Below are 18267 nucleotides of genomic sequence, written 5' to 3' on the forward strand. Positions count from 1 at the left end.
AGGGCCATTCAGCCCCTCGAGCCTGTTACATTAGGAACAGGAGGGGGCCATTCAGCCCCTCGAGCCTGTTACATTAGGAACAGGAGGAGGCCATTCAGCCCCTCGAGCCTGTTACATTAGGAACAGGAGGAGGCCATTCAGCCCCTCGAGCCTGTTACACAGGAACAGGAGGAGGCCATTCAGCCCCTCGAGCCTGTTACATTAGGAACAGGAGGGGGCCATTCAGCCCCTCGAGCCTGTTACATTAGGAACAGGAGGAGGCCCATTCAGCCCCTCGAGCCTGTTACATTAGGAACAGGAGGAGGCCATTCAGCCCCTCGAGCCTGTTGCATTAGAAACAGGAGGAGGCCATTCAGCCCCTCGAGCCTGTTACATTAGAAACAGGAGGAGGCCATTCAACCCCTCGAGCCTGTTACATTAGAAACAGGAGGAGGCCATTCAACCCCTCGAGCCTGTAATAATCCGATGTCCTTATTGAAGAAACAGGCCTTGGACTGTAATGGACAGCGCAGGTGAAAGGTCAACTGAGAACCCCACAGGTCAGGGTGAGAGGTCATCACAGAGCAGCCAGTAACTGAGGCCGGAGAGGCAGCGAGGCTCGAGCATAAACCGCGAGCGATCCAACGGGAAAGATATTGCAACAAACCGCGTGAAGGAACACGGTGAATTCCTGACACAGGAATCGCGAGCTTCGGCAATACCGTCAGTATCCCGATCGTTGGGAACAACGGGAGTGCGGGCAGGGTCCTGAGCGTGCCGTCCGTTCCAACTGCTGGGGAAACTGGATCTCACATGACTTTGCACATTTTAGATTCCCACTTTCTCCTCCATTTTGGGTATTCCTGGTCCTTCCCATTGACGGAATTCCCAGAGATCTGTGATGCCAATGCAGCGCTGAAAGATAAAGGGAGGGATAAGAATCCTCAGCCCCATTCCCCTTCCGCCCACCGTGAGTGTCCGTCATCCACTGTCCCATCAAACACTCCCAGGGCAGGTACAGCGTGGGGTTAGATACAGAGTAAAGCTCCCTCTACACTGTCCCATCAAACACTCCGAGGGCAGGTACACAGCACGGGGTTAGATACAGAGTAAAGCTCCCTCTACACTGTCCCATCAAACACTCCCAGGGCAGGTACAGGGGGTTAGATACAGAGTAAAGCTCCCTCTACACTGTCCCATCAAACACTCCCAGGGCAGGTACAGGGGGTTAGATACAGAGTAAAGCTCCCTCTACACTGTCCCATCAAACACTCCCAGGGCAGGTACAGGGGGTTAGATACAGAGTAAAGCTCCCTCTACACTGTCCCATCAAACACTCCCAGGGCAGGTACACCACGGGGTTAGATACAGAGTAAAGCTCCCTCTACACTGTCCCATCAAACACTCCCAGGGCAGGTACAGCACGGGGTTAGATACAGAGTAAAGCTCCCTCTACACTGTCCCATCAAACACTCCCAGGGCAGGTACAGCGTGGGGTTAGATACAGAGTAAAGCTCCCTCTACACTGTCCCCATCAAACACTCCCAGGGCAGGTACAGGGGGCTAGATACAGAGTAAAGCTCCCTCTACACTGTCCCATCAAACACTCGCAGGGCAGGTACAGGGGGTTAGATACAGAGTAAAGCTCCCTCTATACTGTCCCATCAAACACTCGCAGGGCAGGTACAGCACGGGGTTAGATACAGAGTAAAGTTCCCTCTACACTGTCCCATCAAACACTCCCAGGGCAGGTACAGGGGGTTAGATACAGAGTAAAGCTCCCTCTACACTGTCCCATCAAACACTCCCAGGGCAGGTACAGGGGGTTAGATACAGAGTAAAGCTCCCTCTACACTGTCCCATCAAACACTCCCAGGGCAGGTACAGCACGGAGTTAGATACAGCAGCACAGCCAGGGCACACTTCAGATGGTCTAAGAAAGTATCCTTCCCTTCCCTGAGGGACATTAATCAGCCGTCGTAACTCAACGCATGAAACAGCCACAAGCTGGGGGAATGTTCAGACCTACCCCTCCTCGGCAGTCCGCGTCTGCCTCATCTGCAACGATTCATAGAGATGATCACCTGCGCCAGAGACACAATGAGTAGAGTGACGGTTAAATAAAAAGAAAGATTTTGCATTTATATAGCGCCTTTCACCACCTCAGGACTTCCAAAAGCGCCTCACAGCCAATAAAGCACTTTTTTGAAGTGTGGTCACGGTTGTAATGTGGGAAACCCGGCAGCCAATTTGCGCACAGCAAGCTCCCACACACTGCAATGTGATAATGACCCAGATTATCTGTTTTAGTGATGTTGGTTGAGGGATAAATATTGGCCCCAGGACACTGGGGAGAACTCCCCCTGCTCTTCTTCCAATAGTGGCCCCGGGATCTTTTACATCCACCCGAGAGGGCAGACGGGACCTCGGTTTAATGTCTCATCCGAAAGACAGTACCTTCGACAGTGCGGCGCTCCCTCAGTACTGCCCCTCCGACAGCGCGGCGCTCCCTCAGTACTGCTCCTCCGACAGCGCAGCGTTCCCTCAGTACCGCCCCTCCGACAGTGCGGCACTCCCTCAGTACCGCCCCTCCGACAGTGCGGCGCTCCCTCAGTACTGCCCCTCCAACAGTGCGGCACTCCCTCAGTAATGCCCCTCCGACAGTGTGGCGCCCCCTCAGTACTGCCCCTCCGACAGTGCGGAGCTCCCTCAGTACTGCTCCTCCGACAGTGCGGCGCTCCCTCAGTACTGCCCCTCCGACAGTGCGGCGCTCCCTCAGTCCCTCCGTACTGCAGCATTTTGTAATTTTTCCCCATTTAAATAATAATTTTATTTTTTATTTTTTCTGATAACCTCACACTTTCCCACATTATACTCCATCTGCCAAATTGTTGCCCACTCACTTAGTCTGTCTATATCTCTTTGCAGCTTTTTTGTGCCCTCCTCACAACTTGCTTTCCCGCCCATCAGCAAACTTGGCTACATTACACTCGGTCCCGTCATCCAAATCAATTGTAAATAGTTGAGGACCCAGCACCGATCCCTGTGGAACCCCACTAGTCACTGTTTGCCAACCGGAAAATGACCCATTTATCCCGACTCTCTGTTTTCTGTTAGTTAGCCAATCCTCTATCCATGCTAATATATTACTCCCAACCGTGAACTTTTATCTTATGCAGTAACCTTTTATGTGGCACCTTATCAAATGCCTTCTGGAAATCCAAATGCACCACATCCACTGGTTCCCCTTTATCCACCCTGCTCATTACATCCTCAAAGAACTCCAGCAAATTTGTCAAACATGATTTCCCTCTCATAAAACTATGCCGACTCTCTTGATTGAATCATGCTTTTCCAAATGTCCCGCTACTGCTTCCTTAACATTTTCCCAAAGACAGACGTTAAGCTAACTGGTCTACAGTTTCCTGCTTTCTGTCTGCCTCTTTTTGAAATAGCTGCGTTACATTTGCGGTTTTCCAATCCGCTGGGACCTCCCTGGAATCCAGGGAATTTTGGTAGATTACAACCAATGCATCCACTATCTCTGCAGCCACTTCTTTTAAGACCCCTAGGATGCAAGCCGTCAGGTCCAGGGGACTTGACCGCCTTTAGTCCCATTATTTTACTGAGTACTTCTTCTTTAGTGATAGTGATTGTTTTAAGTTCCTCCCTCCCGAAAGCCCTTTGATTATCCATTATTGGGATGTTTTTAGTGTCTTCCACCGTGAAGACCGATACAAAATATTTATTCAAAGTCTCTGCCATTTTCCCGTTCCCCATTATTAATTCTCCAGTCTCATCCTCTCGGGGACCAACGTTTACTTTAGCCACTCTCTTCCTTTTTATATACCTGTAAAAGCTCTTACTATCTGTTTTTATATTTCTTGCTAGTTTAATTTCATAATCTATCTTCCCTCTATTATTTTTTTTCGTCGTTCTTTGCTGGTTTTTAAAAAGTTTCCCAATCCTCTGGCCTCCCACTAGTCTTGGCCACTTTGTATGCCTTTGTTTTCAAATTTAATACCATCCTTTATTTCCCTAGTTATCCACAGATGGTTATCTATTCTCTTAGTCTTTCCTTTGACATATGAGGAGAGACTGGATCAACTGGGCCTTTATACACTGGAGTTTAGAAGGATGAGAGGGGATCTCATAGAAACATATAAGATTCTGACGGGACGGGACAGGTTAGATGCGGGAAGAATGTTCCCGATGTTATGGAGGTCCAGAACCAGGGGACACAGTCTTAGGATAAGGGGTAGGCCATTTAGGACCGAGATGAGGAGAATCTTCTTCACTCAGAGAGTTGTGAACCTGTGGAATTCCCTGCCGCAGAGAGTTGTTGAGGCCAATTCATTCGATATATTCAAGAGGGAGTTAGATGTGGCCCTAACGGCTAAAGGGATCAAGGGGTATGAGGAGAAAGCAGGAAAGGGGTACTGAGGTGAATGATCAGCCATGATCATATTGAATGGTGGTGCAGGCTCGAAGGGCCGAATGGCCTGCTCCTGCACCTATTTTCTATGTTTCCTTCTTATTGAGATATATTTTTCTTGAGAGTTCTGAAATATCTCCTTAAACGGCTCATCAACCGTCCCACACTTTAGTCTATTTTCCTAGTCCACTTTAGCCAACTCTGCCCTCATACCTTTGTAGTCTCCTTTATTTAAGCTTAGGGCCCTGGTTTGAGATCCAGCTCTCTCACCCTCCAACTGAATGTGAAATTCAACCACGCTATGATCACTCTTTCCTAGAGGATCCTTTACTAGGTGATCACTTATTAATCCCGACCTTCCCTTTTATTCTTTCCTCTCCCCATTCCCTGCCTCTGTACTCGTGCCTGTTACACCTCTTAACTTTTTCCAGTTCTGACGAAAGGTTATCGACCTGAAAAGTTAACTCGGTTTCTCTTGCGACGGAAGCTGCCTGACCCACTGAGTGTTTCCAGCATTTTCTGTTGTTATTTCAGATTTCCAACATCGGCAGTATTTTGCTTTTGTTCAATAACACAGGAACATAAAGAATTAGGGACAGGAGTAGGCCATTTGACCCCTCGAGCCTGCTCTGTCATTGAATAAGATTATGGCTGATCTCCACTTTCCTGCACAGTCCCCATAACCCTCGATTCCCTTTGTGCCCAAAAATCTATCGATCTCAGCCTCGAATATACTCAATGTCATGTATGTACATGCTGTTTGTAGCCACCAGATGGTGTCATTGTTGGAGGCCACTGAGCAGCATGCACATGGTGCTGCTCTGGTATAAAAGGCCAGCCATTTTGTGAGTCAGACACTTTGGGACTAAATAAAGCACAAGCAAGGTCGTACCTTGCTTAGTTAAACAGTACTCAGTTTGAACCTTTATTGCGGACATAACACTCAATAACTGAGCCTCCACAGCCCTCTGGGGTAGAGAATTCCAAAGGTTAGCCACCCTTTGAGTGAAAAAATTTCTCCTCGTCTCAGCCCTAAATGGCCGACCCCTTATTCTGAGACTGTGTGACCCCTGGTTCTAGACTCCCCAGCCCGGGGGAAACATCCTCCCTGCATCTACCCTGTCAATCCCTGTAAGAATTGAGAGTGTTTCAATGAGATCACCTCTCATTCTTCTAAACTCTAGAGAATATCGGCCTCGTCTACTCAATCCCCCCATCCCAGGAATCAGTCTCGTAAACCTTCGCTTCACTCCCTCCAAGGTGAGGAGACCCGGTATTTTTGGTCGCCTTCTGTGGGTGTCTGAGTTATCCTGGTGGGGGGCTCCTGATTTCTGTGCTACTTACTCCTCTCTGTAGCCGTTCGGGTCCCGAGCTGCAGGCGGTTCAGATACGTGGGGTCCGGCTGTAGATATGTGTTGTTTAAATTCCTGAGGATAACACAGGACAGTATCAGAAAGTGTAATCATTCATCATCATCATAGGCAATGCCTCGGAATCGAGGAAGACTTGCTTCCACTCTTAGCATGAGTCCTTAGGTGGCTGAACAGTCCAATATGAGAACCACAGTCCCTGTCACAGGTGGGACAGACAGTGGTTAAAGGAAAGGGTGGGTGGGGAGCCTGGTTTGCCTGCGCTTGGTTTCTGCACGCTCTCGGCGACGAGACTCGAGGTGCTCAGCGCCCTCCCGGATGCACTTCCTCCACTTAGGGCGGACTGGTCTTTGGCCAGGGACTCCCAGGTGTCGGTGGGGATGTTGCACTTTATATCAGGGATGCTTTGAGGGTGGTCCCTTGTAACGTTTCCTCTGCCCACCTTTGGCTCGTTTGCCGTGAAGGAGTTCAGAGTAGAACGCTTGCCTCAGGAGACTCGTGTCGGGCACACGGACAATGTGGCCCACCCAGCGGAGCTGATCAAGTGTGGTCAGTGCTTCGATGCTGGGGATGTTGGCCTGGTCGAGGACGCTAATGTTACAGTGCGTGTTGCTAACACCTTCTGAAGCGGCCCTTTATACGTTTGAGACCCACTGCTTCTGCGACCGGCCTTTCCTTCATCGAAAGTGAACAAGCTATTCAACCGGGACAACAAGCTCAGGATGAGAGGAAAGACTATCGCACCTTACAAGACCTCAGGACCTCCCAAAACACGTTACAACCAATGAGGGCGTCCCACCCACACTTTCCCTCAACCACTGTCTGTCCCACCTGCGACAGAGACTGTAATTCCCGTATTGGACTGTTCAGTCACCTCACTTTTAGCGTGGAAGCAAGTCTTCCTCGATTCCGAGGGACAGCCTATGATGATGATGACAGTCAATGAAGTACTTTTTGTGAGGTGCACTCACTGTTGGTTGTGATCTATATGATCAGTGAGAACGTTCCCTAACCCTCGAATGGCTCAGTGGATAAGCGTGGTACTGATCCTCACAAAGCTGAAGGTCCCGGATTCACTTCTAGGTCTCTACCGAGTCACTAGCAGGTTAGGGAGCATTCTCACTGATCATATAGATCACAAAGGGTCATTGTTATACATCCATTTATATTCCCACGTTTTATACATCAGAGAGCGATAGCACTCTCGCCTCTGAATCCGAAGGTCCTGGGTTCACAGAGCGCCGCAGTGTCGGAGGGACGGTACTGAGGGAGCGCCTCACTGTGGGAGGGTCAGTACTGAGGGAGCGCCGCACTGTGGGAGGGGCAGTACTGAGGGAGCGCCGCACTGTCGGAGGGGCGGTCCTGAGGGAGCGCCGCACTGTCGGAGGGGCAGTACTGAGGGAGCGCCGCACTGTGGGAGGGGCGGTACTGAGGGAGTGTTGCACTGTCGGAGGGGCAGTACTGAGGGAGCCTGCACTGTCGGAGGGGCGTTCCTGAGGGAGCGCCGCACTGTCGGAGGGGCAGTACTGAGGGAGCGGCGCACTATCGGAGGGGCAGTACTGAGGGAGCGCCGCACTGTCGAACATTGGCGGATTGCGGATTGGAAAGGACCCTCTGGTCCACCCAGTCTGCCCTACACAATCGCGATACTTTATCTTTATTATTATTCGTTCCTGGAATGTGGGCATCGCTGGCAAGGCCGGCATTTATTGCCCATCCCTAATTGCCCCTTGAGAAGCTGGTGGTGAGCTGCCTTCTTGAACCGCTGCAGTCCGTGTGGTGAAGATGCTCCCACAGTGCTGTTAGGGAGGGAGTTCCAGGATTGTGACCCAGCGACGATGAAGGAACGGCCAATATATTTCCAAGTCAGGATGGTGTGTGACTCGGAGGGGAACGTGGAGGTGGTGGTGTTCCCATGCACCTGCTGCCCTTGTCCTTCTAGGCGGGTAGAGGTCGCGGGTTTGGGAGGTGCTGCCGAAGAAGCCTTGGCGAGTTGCTGCAGTGCATCTTGTAGACGGTGCACACTGCAGCCACGGTGCGCCGGTGGTGGAGGGAGTGAATGTTGAAGGTGGTGGGTAGCGTGTCGATCGAGCGGGCTGCTTTGTCCTGGATGGTGTCGAGCTTCTTGAGTGTTGTTAGAGCTGCAACTCATCCAGGCAAGTGGAGAGTGTTCCATCACACTCCTGACATACCTTGTAGATGGTGGAGAGGCTTTGGGAAGTCAGGAGGTGGGTCACAATATATCGACTCCCCCAGCCCACCCGAAACCATGTGATGTCCTGGGAGTAGCGAAGAACCAGATAAAAACCAAGACTAAGGGGGGGGGGACAACATTGCCTCTAAGCCATGTGGCCATGCAGCCCGTTAAAGGGCCCAATGGCAGGGGCGGTGGGGGGGGGGGGGGGCGGGGAAATCAGCGGAAACTCCTCTCCAACTCTTCCCATGGTGATCAAAACTAGTCCAGGAGAGCTCTCTGGCCATAATTTTATGATTCATCTCAGGAATAGGAGCAGGAATCGGCCATTTGGCCCCTCGAGCCTGCTCCGCCATTTTATACGATCATGGCTGATCCGATCATGGACTCAGCTCCACTTCCCCGCCCCCCCCATAACCCTTGACTCCCTTATCGCTCAAAAATATGTTCAATGACCCGGCCTCCACAGTTCTCTGGGGCAGAGAATTCCAAAGATTCACCACCCTGGAGAGGAGAAATTCCTCCTCATCTCCGTTACCTCTTTTTCTGAAACTATGCCCCCTAGTTCTCTCAACAACGCCAATTGAGAGGAAGAGGTTGCTGCAGGTTAAGTGTTACCTGTTTGCTTGAGCGGGCGTGTTTCTGTAAGGATCCTCATCCTCGTCCTCTGCAATGGCCACGAGCTCGTCCTGCTCCATCTCCTCGATCTCCTTCCCCCTGCAGTGCAAACCTCCGCCGTTCTCCCTGCGTACCGTGGCACTCTCGGTCTCCGCTGCTTCTGAGAGGAGGCAGTTCGTGACATATTAGCGTGAGTTTCCACTCCACAAATGTCAGGGGTGACAATTGTCATTTATTTTAAACTGATTATGGAGATCTACATCTATGTAAATAAAAAGTTCTTCTCTGTGCAGCCATTGCCTATTCATTTTTTGGGGGTTCCAGCTTTTGTATGTCAACAATTAACACTGAAATGCCTCATCAGTTATCAGTTACATTTCCTATGTAAACAGGTCACGTGACGAACACTAGGTGGTGCTGCAGCACCACCGTATCCTGTACCACTGCATCCTCTGACATACAATGAGCAACGCCGCAGGAGATCAACGCAAAAACCTTGATTTTTATTTTAATCTGTTCATTTTCTTACTGCCCCGTCGAGCCACCTCGCGACGATGCCAGGATGCGGTGGTGCTGCAGCGCCACCTAGTGGCACCAGCCTGCAGCTGTGTTCGTCACGTGACCTGTTTACATAGGAAATCCCCTGTATAACTGATGAGGCATTTCAGTGTTAATTGTTGACGTACAAAAGCTGGAACCCACCTCACTAGCAGGATAAGTTAAGCTACCCCAGCCAACTTCCTGGAGTCAGGCTGCTCCCAGCCCGGTCCATCGCAGTGAATGGAGCTACTCGAGGGGGCTTCCTGCTGGTGACTTATGGAGTGGTCTGGGGGAGGGGGAGGGGGAGGGGGGCCTGAAATGGCGGCTCTACGTGCAGCCAGATGCTTTTTGCAAAAGAAAATACAAGGTTTTAGTAAGTAGCGTCTAGAAATATGCTCATTTCTATGGAATCATAGAATAGTACAGCACAGAAGGAGGCCATTCGAGTCTGCACTGGTTCTTTCGAAGAGCAATGCAGTTAGTCCCACCCCCGCGCCCCCCACCACCCGCTCTTTCCCCTTCAAGTATTTATCCAACTCCCCTTTGAAGGGTACGATTGAATCTGCCTCCACCACCCTATCAGGCAGCGCATTCCAGATCCTAACTACTCGCTGCGTAAAAAAGTTTTCCCTCTGGTTCTTTTTGCAATAGAAAAATTAAATCTGTGCCCTCTGGTTACCGAGCCTTCAGCCATTGCAGCCTCTGCAAGATACTGCAAATCCATTGGCAGGATAGGCACACCAACGTCAGTGTTCTCGCTCAGGCCAACATCCCCAGCATCGAAGCACTGACCACGTTCGATCCGCTCCGATGGACCACATTGCCCACATGCCCGATACTAAACCCCCAAAACAAGCGCTCTACTCCGAGCTCGGACACGGCAAGCGTGTCCCAGGTGGACAGAGGAAACACTTCAAGGACACCCTCAAAGCCTCCTTGAAAAAGTGCAACATCCCCACCGACACCTGGGAGTCCCCGGCCCAAGACCGCCCAAAGTGGAGGAAGAGCATCCGGGAAGGCGCCGAACATCTGGAGTCTCTTGGCCGGGAGCATGTGGGAAGCCAAGCACAACCCGCGGAAGGAGCACACGACAACCCAAGCACCCCCCACCCACCCGTCCCTCCAACCACCGCCTGCCCCAGGCACTGCCTGTGACAGAGACTGTAGGTCCCACACTGGGCTCATCAGTCACCCGAGAACTCATATCCGTGTGGTAGCAAGTCATTCTCGACTCTGAGGGACTGACTGTCTCTCTCTCGCTCTCTCAGAGAGTGATTGGAAACAATTTATCTTTATTTCTCTAAAAGAAAGATAAGAAATGGGAGCAGGATTAGGCCATTCGGCCCATCGAGCCTGTTCCGCCATTCAATAAGATCAAGGCTGATCTGATCATGGACTCAGTTCATCATCATCGTCGGCAGTCCCTCGAAACGAGGATGACTTGCTTCCAGGCCAACAAAAAAGGATGAGTTCACAGGTGTTTCGAAAGAAGAACCCAAACTGCATCCTGAAGGGTGGAAGATGCCTGTGGGTGGATATTTTTAACGTGGGGTGACCGTTGCACACCAGCCACCACACGGGCTTGACAGAGCGAGGTCTTGGTCCAATGGCAAAGGTTAACTAGGATGACTGGAGACCAGCTCTGCTGCACGGGCCTAGTGCACACACATATCGCACACAGTGTGGGCTGGGCCCGTGCTGCCCCTGGGCCCCGATCACATCACTCTACAATCTCTTGCTGCTCCTTCGCCCCGACCTCGCCGCTCCTGCTGTACCTGCCCACGCTCCAATCACCGACCTGGACCTTGGTGACGTCACTCTTCGCTGCCGTCGCCCTCCTGTACCAGCTCGCGCTGTACCTTGTCGTGGCATGCCTCCACGCTGCTCCCTGGGCCGCACGCCGCTCCTTTTATGGCCCCGACCTGCAGGTTTCTCGCAGGTCGGAGCCTCGGTTCATAAGAATCTAATAAATATCTAAACCCTTAATGATTTTAGACATTTCTATCAAATTTATTGTTGTTTAAGAGGCATGGCTCGTTCTGAACTTCCATCGCCAAGCACATCGTCTCAGAGCCACTTTATCTACAAAGAGACTGCCTCGCTCCCCCTCTCACAGATCAGCAAATGAGTCGAGTCTCCGTGCTGGAGTAGCACTTATTCCGTTCCCAGGTCCGTGACCAAGCACCGATCTACGTTTTTGCTACATTTGCCTTCTGTGGGAAAGAGGACAACAAACAGAGAACAACAAACAGAGAGCGGAACTACCAAAAGACATCAGTTACTGGGTGGCAAATACTACATTGGTAGTTTGGGAGCCAATCCCCTCCCCTCAATGGCATTAAAGGTAAAAAGTATGACAGCTCAGATATTTACAATGTCTCGTATCGCTTAAAAAAAGTTCATTCTTGGGATGTGGCCCGGCATTTATTGCCCATCCCGAATTGCCCCTTGAGAAGGTGGTGGTGAGCCTCCTTCTTGAACCGCTGCAGTCCCGTGTGGTGAAGGTGCTCCCACAGTGCTGTTAGCGAGGGAGTTCCAGGATTGTGACCCAGCAACGGTGAAGGAACGGCCGATATCTGTCCAAGTTGCGATGGTGTGCTTGTAACTTGTTGGGGAATGTGGAGGTGATGGTGTTCCCATGTGCCAGCCGGGAGGGCGCTGAGCACCTCGAGTCTCGTCGCCGAGAGCGTGCAGAAACCAAGTGCAGGCAGCGGAAGGAGCGTGCGGCAAACCAGTCCCACCCTCCCCTTCCCTCAACCACTGTCTGTCCCACCTGTGACAGGGACTGTGGCTCCCGTATTGGGCTGTTCAGCCACCTAAGGACTCATGTTAAGAGTGGAAGCAAGTCTTTCTCGATTCCGAGGGATTTCCTATGATGATGATGCCTTTGTGCCTCTCGGTGCTGGAGATCGCGGGTTTGGGAGGTGCTGCCGAAGAAGCAGTTGCAGAGCTGTGGGGGAAAGAGCAGGGGGAGCGGGACTAATTGGATAGCTCTTTCAAAGAGCCGGCACGAGCACAAAGGACCGAATGGCCGTCTTCTGTGCTGCATCGTTCTCAGGTGGTCATCAAAACCCCAAATCGGTAGCTGAGTCTCTCTCAGCAAGCAGTAATCCCAAGTTAAAATTATAATCGCTTCAGCGCGCCCCCCCCCTTACATTACCTCGGAGTCCATTGCTGAGGGACTGCTCGGTTTCTCCAGCGGAGGAGCCAGGGTCTGCGGGCCCGTGTGAAGTGAGTCCGTTGTGGGTCTGCCCTCGCTGTTCATTGACGTGCAGCTTTCCATGGGAGTTGTGTGGGTATGGGGGCAACTGGTTCTCCACAGGCCTGCTCAACACAAGGGGTAAGAGAAAGGTGAGGATACGGGGGCGGTAAGTGACACAGCTAGGAAACCTAAAAATGGGGTGTAAGGGGTTAGAAGATTTTTTTAAATCTTTTTGCGCAGAGGGTTGTTATGGTGGGAGGGTGGGTAGGTGTAGTTGGGGATACGGGGAGAAGGTGGGTAGGTGGGGTTGGGGATATGGGGAGAAGGTGGGTAGGTGGGGTTGGGGATATGGGGAGAAGGTGGGTAGGTGGGGTTGGGGGATACGGGGGGGGGGGAGAAGGTGGGGTTGGGGGATCCGGCGAGTAGGTGGGTAGGTGGGGTTGGGGGATACGGGGGGGGGGATACGGAGAGAAGGTGGGTAGGTGGGGTTGAGGATACGGGGAGAAGGTGGGTAGGTGGGGTTGGGGGATATGGGGAGAAGATGGGTAGGTGGGGTTGGGGGATATGGGGAGAAGATGGGTAGGTGGGGTTGGGGGATACGGGGGGGAGGTGGGGTTGGGGGATATGGGGGGGGGAAGGTGGGTGGGGTTTGGGGATACGGGGGGGGAGGTGGGTTTGGGGGATACGGGGGGGGAAGGTGGGTAGGTGGGTTTGGGGGATACGGGGGGGAGGTGGGTTTGGGGGATACGGGGGGGAAGGTGGGTTTGGGGGATACGGGGGGGAGGTGGGTTTGGGGGATACGGGGGGGGGGGAGGTGGGTTTGGGGGATACGGGGGGAGGTGGGTTTGGGGGATACGGAGGGGGGAAGGTGGGGTTGGGGATACAGGGAGAAGGTGGGTAGGTGGGGTTGGGGGATACGGGGGGGGGAGGTGGGTTTGGGGGATATGGGGGGGAAGGTGGGTTTGGGGGATACGGGGGGGGGGTTTGGGGGATATGGGGGGGGAGGTGGGTTTGGGGGATACGGGGGGGGAGGTGGGTTTGGGGGATACAGAGGGGGGAAGGTGGGGTTGGGGATACGGGGAGAAGGTGGGTAGGTGGGGTTGGGGGATACGGGGGGGGGGAGGTGGGTTTGGGGGATACGGAGGGGGGAAGGTGGGGTTGGGGGATACGGAGGGGGGAAGGTGGGGTTGGGGATACAGGGAGAAGGTGGGTAGGTGGGGTTGGGGGATACGGAGGGTGGTGGGGTTGGGGGATACGGGGGGGAAGGTGGGTTTGGGGGATACGGGGGGGGGGGGGGGAAGGTGGGTTTGGGGGATACGGGGGGGGGAGGTGGGTTTGGGGGATACGGGGAGAAGGTGATACAGGAAGAGCCAAAAAACAAAAATAAGAACGTTGGATATTTTTGGAATCGGTCACGTCCATTTGAGCCATCAGGCCTGGGGCTTTCTCTGATCATTTAACCTGCTCCTCCCCGTACCCCTAAACCCCGGCTTTGGGGCGAATAAATTCTGTCTGATTTCCCTTCTTGTTCCTCAGCTTTAACAGGCACATTTTATCAACAGGAATAAATGATTGAACACACAGCCGATCTGAAGATAGTTACAGCGCTCTGCCTGGAGATTTGCTATTGCGCTAAAACTGCTTAAAGGCGTTAGCAACTCCCTAGACTAATGGGTAAACAACAACAACTTGTGTTTATATAGTGCCTTTAACGTAGTAAAACATCCCAAGGTGCTTCACAGGAGCGTTATAAGACAAAACAAATAAATTTGACACCGAGCCACATAAGAAGAAATTACGGCAGGTGACCAAAAGCTCGGTCAAAGAGGTAGGTTTTAAGGAGCGTCTTAAAGGAGGAGAGAGAGGTAGAGAGGTTTAGGCAGGGAGTTTCAGAGCTTGGGGCCCAGGCAACAGAAGGCACAGCCGCCAATGGTTGAGCGATTATAATCGGGGATGCTCAAGAGGGCAGAATTAGAGGAGCGCAGACATCTTGGCAGGAGTGGGGGGAAGGTTGTGGGGCTGGAGGAGGTTACAGAGATAGGGAGGGGGCGAGGGCCATGGAGGGATTTGAAAGCAAGGATGAGAATTTTGAAATCGAGGCGTTGCTTAACTGGGAGTCAATGTAGGTCAGCGAGCACAGGGGGTGATGGGTGAGCGGGACTCGGTGCGAGTTAGGATATAGGGGCAGCGAGCACAGGGGGTGATGGGTGAGCGGGACTCGGTGCGAGTTAGGACACGGGAGCAGCGAGCACAGGGGGTGATGGGTGAGCGGGACTCGGGGCGAGTTAGGACACTGGGGCAGTGAGCACAGGGGGTGATGGGTGAGCGGGACTCGGTGCGAGTTAGGACACGGGAGCAGCGAGCACAGGGGGTGATGGGTGAGCGGGACTCGGTGCGAGTTAGTATACGGGGGCAGCGAGCACAGGGGGTGATGGGTGAGCGGGACTCGGTGCGAGTTAGGACACGGGGGCAGCGAGCACAGGGGGTGATGGGTGAGCGGGACTCAGTGCGAGTTAGGACACAGGGGCAGCGAGCACAGAGGGTGATGGGTGAGCGGGACTCGGTGCGTGTTAGGACACGGGAGCAGCGAGCACAGAGGGTGATGGGTGAGCGGGACTGGGTGCGAGTTAGGACACGGGGCAGCGAGCATAGGGGGTGATGGGTGAGCGGGACTCGGTGCGAGTTAGGACACGGGGGCAGCGAGCACAGGGGGTGAGGGGTGAGCGGGACTCGGTGCGAGTTCAGACACGGGGCAGCGAGCACAGGGGGTGATGGGTGAGCGGGACTCGGTGCGAGTTAGGACACGGGGCAGCGAGCACAGGGGCTGATGGGTGAGCGGGACCGGATGCGAGTTAGGACACGGGGCAGCGAGCACAGGGGGTGTTGGGTGAGCGGGACTCGGTGCGAGTTAGGACACGGGGCACAGGAGGTGATGGGTGAGTGGGACTCGGTGTGAGTTAGGACACGGGGCAGCGAGCACAGAGGGTGATGGGTGAGCGGGACTCGGTGCAAGTTAGGACACGGGGGTGATGGGTGAGTGGGACTCGGTGTGAGTTAGGACACGGGTCAGCGAGCACAGGGGGTGATGGGTGAGCGGGACTCGGTGCGAGTTAGGACACGGGGCAGCGAGCACAGGGGGTGATGGGTGAGCGGGACTCGGTGCGAGTTAGGACACGGGGCAGCGAGCACAGGGGGTGATGGGTGAGCGGGACTCGGTGCGAGTTAGGACACGGGGCAGCGAGCACAGGGGGTGATGGGTGAGCGGGACTCGGTGCGAGTTAGGACACGAGGTTAGCCAAGTTTTGGATGACCCCTAGTTTACGTCGGGTAGAATGTGGGAGGCCGGCGAGGAGTGCGTTGAAGTAGTCAAGTCTGGAGGTAACAAAGGCACGGATGAGGGCTTCAGCGGCGGATGAGCTGAGGCAGGGGGCGGAGACAGGCGATGTTACGGAGGTGGGAATATTCAGAGGTGAGAGCGCTATCAAACTGAGCCAATGTCACACATGCACAGCTCAATTCAATATTCTGCAAACGCTCTTTGTGCAGATAAACACACAATGGTCACCTGTACCCCAGCGAGAGGCAGCACCTTTCAAATAAAACCGGTGGGGGGAAACAATCTTACTCACTGAAGAACTGGTTTCCGATGATACTGTTGCCCGTTTGTATGTCTGTGGGTTATGGGAACCGGACCCCTGAGCGGGTTTGATCGGGGGAAACTCCCAGGTAGGTATTTCTGTGAACACAGATTGTTAATGGTACGTCAAATCAGAAATATATACACATATATTTAATATAAATGAGTGCATGCATCATTGTTTGGAGCAAGTGTAAACACAACATTTATACAGCAAAGTAAAGCTCCCTCTACGCTGTCCCATCAAACACTCCCAGGGCAGGTACAGCACGGGGTTAGATACAGAGTAAAGCTCCCTCTACACTGTCCCATCACACACTCCCAGGGCAGGTACAGGGGGTTAGATACAGAGTAAAGCTCCCTCTACACTGTCCCATCAAACACTCCCAGGGCAGGTACAGGGGGTTAGATACAGAGTAAAGCTCCCTCTACACTGTCCCATCAAACACTCCCAGGGCAGGTACAGGGGGTTAGATACAGAGTGAAGCTCCCTCTACACTGTCCCATCAAACACTCCCAGGGCAGGTACAGCATGGGGTTAGATACAGAGTAAAGCTCCCTCTACACTGTCCCATCAAACACTCCCAGTCATGGGGAATGTGGGACTGGAGGAGGGGGATGGACTGGGGGAGTTGGGACGTGGGCGAGTGGGGAGAGTGGGACGTGGGTGAGTTGGGACTGGGTGTGTGGGAGAGCTGCTGGATGTGATGAAGAATGAGGTTGGGAATGGAGAGCTGAAGGGACGGTGTCAGATGGACAGGCGCACGACGGTGGTAAAACACTTACCAAAGGCATGGCTGGCGGGATGCCCCGAGCATGGGGCAACGCGCTGTTAAACGACAGTCTGTACTGAATGGCGTCCGCCAGCTTGTTCACAATCCTTTCCTGTGCGGAGCCGGTGGGTTCCTGTAAGACCAAAGAAAATCACAGAGGAGCATCCAGCATCAATGGTGAATACTCAAGGTCCTTTTGAGGTTGATCAAACTCCAAGGGCTAGATTTTCAGCTCCTCTCCGTTTTTCGCCCCGGAGTGGTGGCAATGGCAGCGGTGAGGTGTTCTGGTCGGGCAGCCAGCCTCCAGTGCCCCGCAGCGATAACTCGGGTCCGGTTTAGTGACGGCGCGGAGTATCACCGCCCGCCTGCTCGCGACACCGGCGCGAAGGTTTCCGTGGCTTTTTTTTTTTGAAGGTTCCCCCTTCCCCCCCCACCGCCTCAGGTATCTCTCAGAGTTTCCCATGCTAGCGCCCGGGAGAGGTACACGACGCACTCCCTTAGTCCCCGCGCCCCGTACGGCAGGGCCCAGCTGCCCAAAGGACACCCTCAAAGCCTCCTCGAAAAAGTGCAACATCCCCTCCGACTCCTGCAATCCCCGGCCCAAAAGCACCTAAAGTGGAGGAGAAGCCTCCGGGAAGGCGCCAAGCACCTCGAGTCTCTTTGCCTGGAGCACGCGGAAGGCAAGTACAAACAGCGGAAAGAGTGCACGACAACCCAAGCACCCCAACTCAATGTAGGAAACCCAGCAGCCAATTTGCACACAGCAAGACCCACAAACAGCAGTGTGAGAATGATCAGATCATCTCTTTTAGTGATGTTGATTGAGGGATAAATATTGGCCCCAGGACATTCTTCTTCGAAATCATGCCTGGATCTTTTACATCCATCTCAGAGGGCAGACGGGGCCTCAGTTTAACGTCTCATCCGAAAGACGGCACCTCCGACAATGCAGCACTCTCTCAGTACCGCCCCTCCCTCAGTACTGCTCCTCCGACATTGCGGCGCTCCCTCAGTACTGCCCCTCCGACAGTGCGCCGCTCCCTCAGTACTGCCCCTCCGACAGTGCGGCATTCCCTCAGAGCTGCTCCTCCCACAGTGCGGCGCTCCCTCAGTACCGCCCCTCCCACAGTGCGGCGCTCCCTCAGTACCGCCCCTCCGACAGTGCGGTGCTCCCTCAGTACAGCCCCTCCGACAGTGCGGCGCTCCCTCAGTACTGCACTGGAGTGTCAGCCTAGATTTTTGTGCTCAAGTCCTTGGAGTAGGACTTGAACCCACAACCTTCTGACTCAGAGGCGAGTGTGCTGCCCACTGAGCCACAGTTGATACGGTCTGCAATTCCCCACAGAGTGGGGACTTTATTCCAGACTTAAGCCCCATCTACCTACTCAGGTCAGTAAATGATCTTCTGGGATTGCTGGAAGAAGAGCACGGGAACAGTTTTCCCCAGTGTCCTGGGCCAACAGTCCTCTCTGCAGCAACACCACCAAAAACAGAGTAACTGGTCGTTCATCCCGTCTTG

The 18267-nt window shown here is 53.5% G+C and overlaps 1 protein-coding gene across 1 annotated transcript in view; it reads right to left on the reverse strand.

Annotated features, from left to right (window-relative positions):
• Nucleotides 1-327: 327 nt before the first annotated feature.
• The window catches only part of LOC139240264 (tetratricopeptide repeat protein 24), a 43849-nt gene continuing 25909 nt past the window's right edge, over nucleotides 328-18267 (reverse strand). Inside the window, exons 6-12 of the mRNA XM_070868744.1 lie at nucleotides 16762-16881; nucleotides 15968-16074; nucleotides 12297-12460; nucleotides 8597-8756; nucleotides 5759-5841; nucleotides 2009-2063; nucleotides 328-894 (exon numbers count right to left, since the gene is read on the reverse strand). Of these exons, the coding sequence (XP_070724845.1) occupies nucleotides 789-894; nucleotides 2009-2063; nucleotides 5759-5841; nucleotides 8597-8756; nucleotides 12297-12460; nucleotides 15968-16074; nucleotides 16762-16881 (795 nt within the window). The 3' untranslated portion in view covers nucleotides 328-788. The remainder of the gene's footprint in view (nucleotides 895-2008; nucleotides 2064-5758; nucleotides 5842-8596; nucleotides 8757-12296; nucleotides 12461-15967; nucleotides 16075-16761; nucleotides 16882-18267) is intronic.

This window comes from Pristiophorus japonicus, chromosome 30, assembly GCF_044704955.1.
Source record: "Pristiophorus japonicus isolate sPriJap1 chromosome 30, sPriJap1.hap1, whole genome shotgun sequence".
NCBI classification, from domain to species: domain Eukaryota; kingdom Metazoa; phylum Chordata; class Chondrichthyes; family Pristiophoridae; genus Pristiophorus; species Pristiophorus japonicus.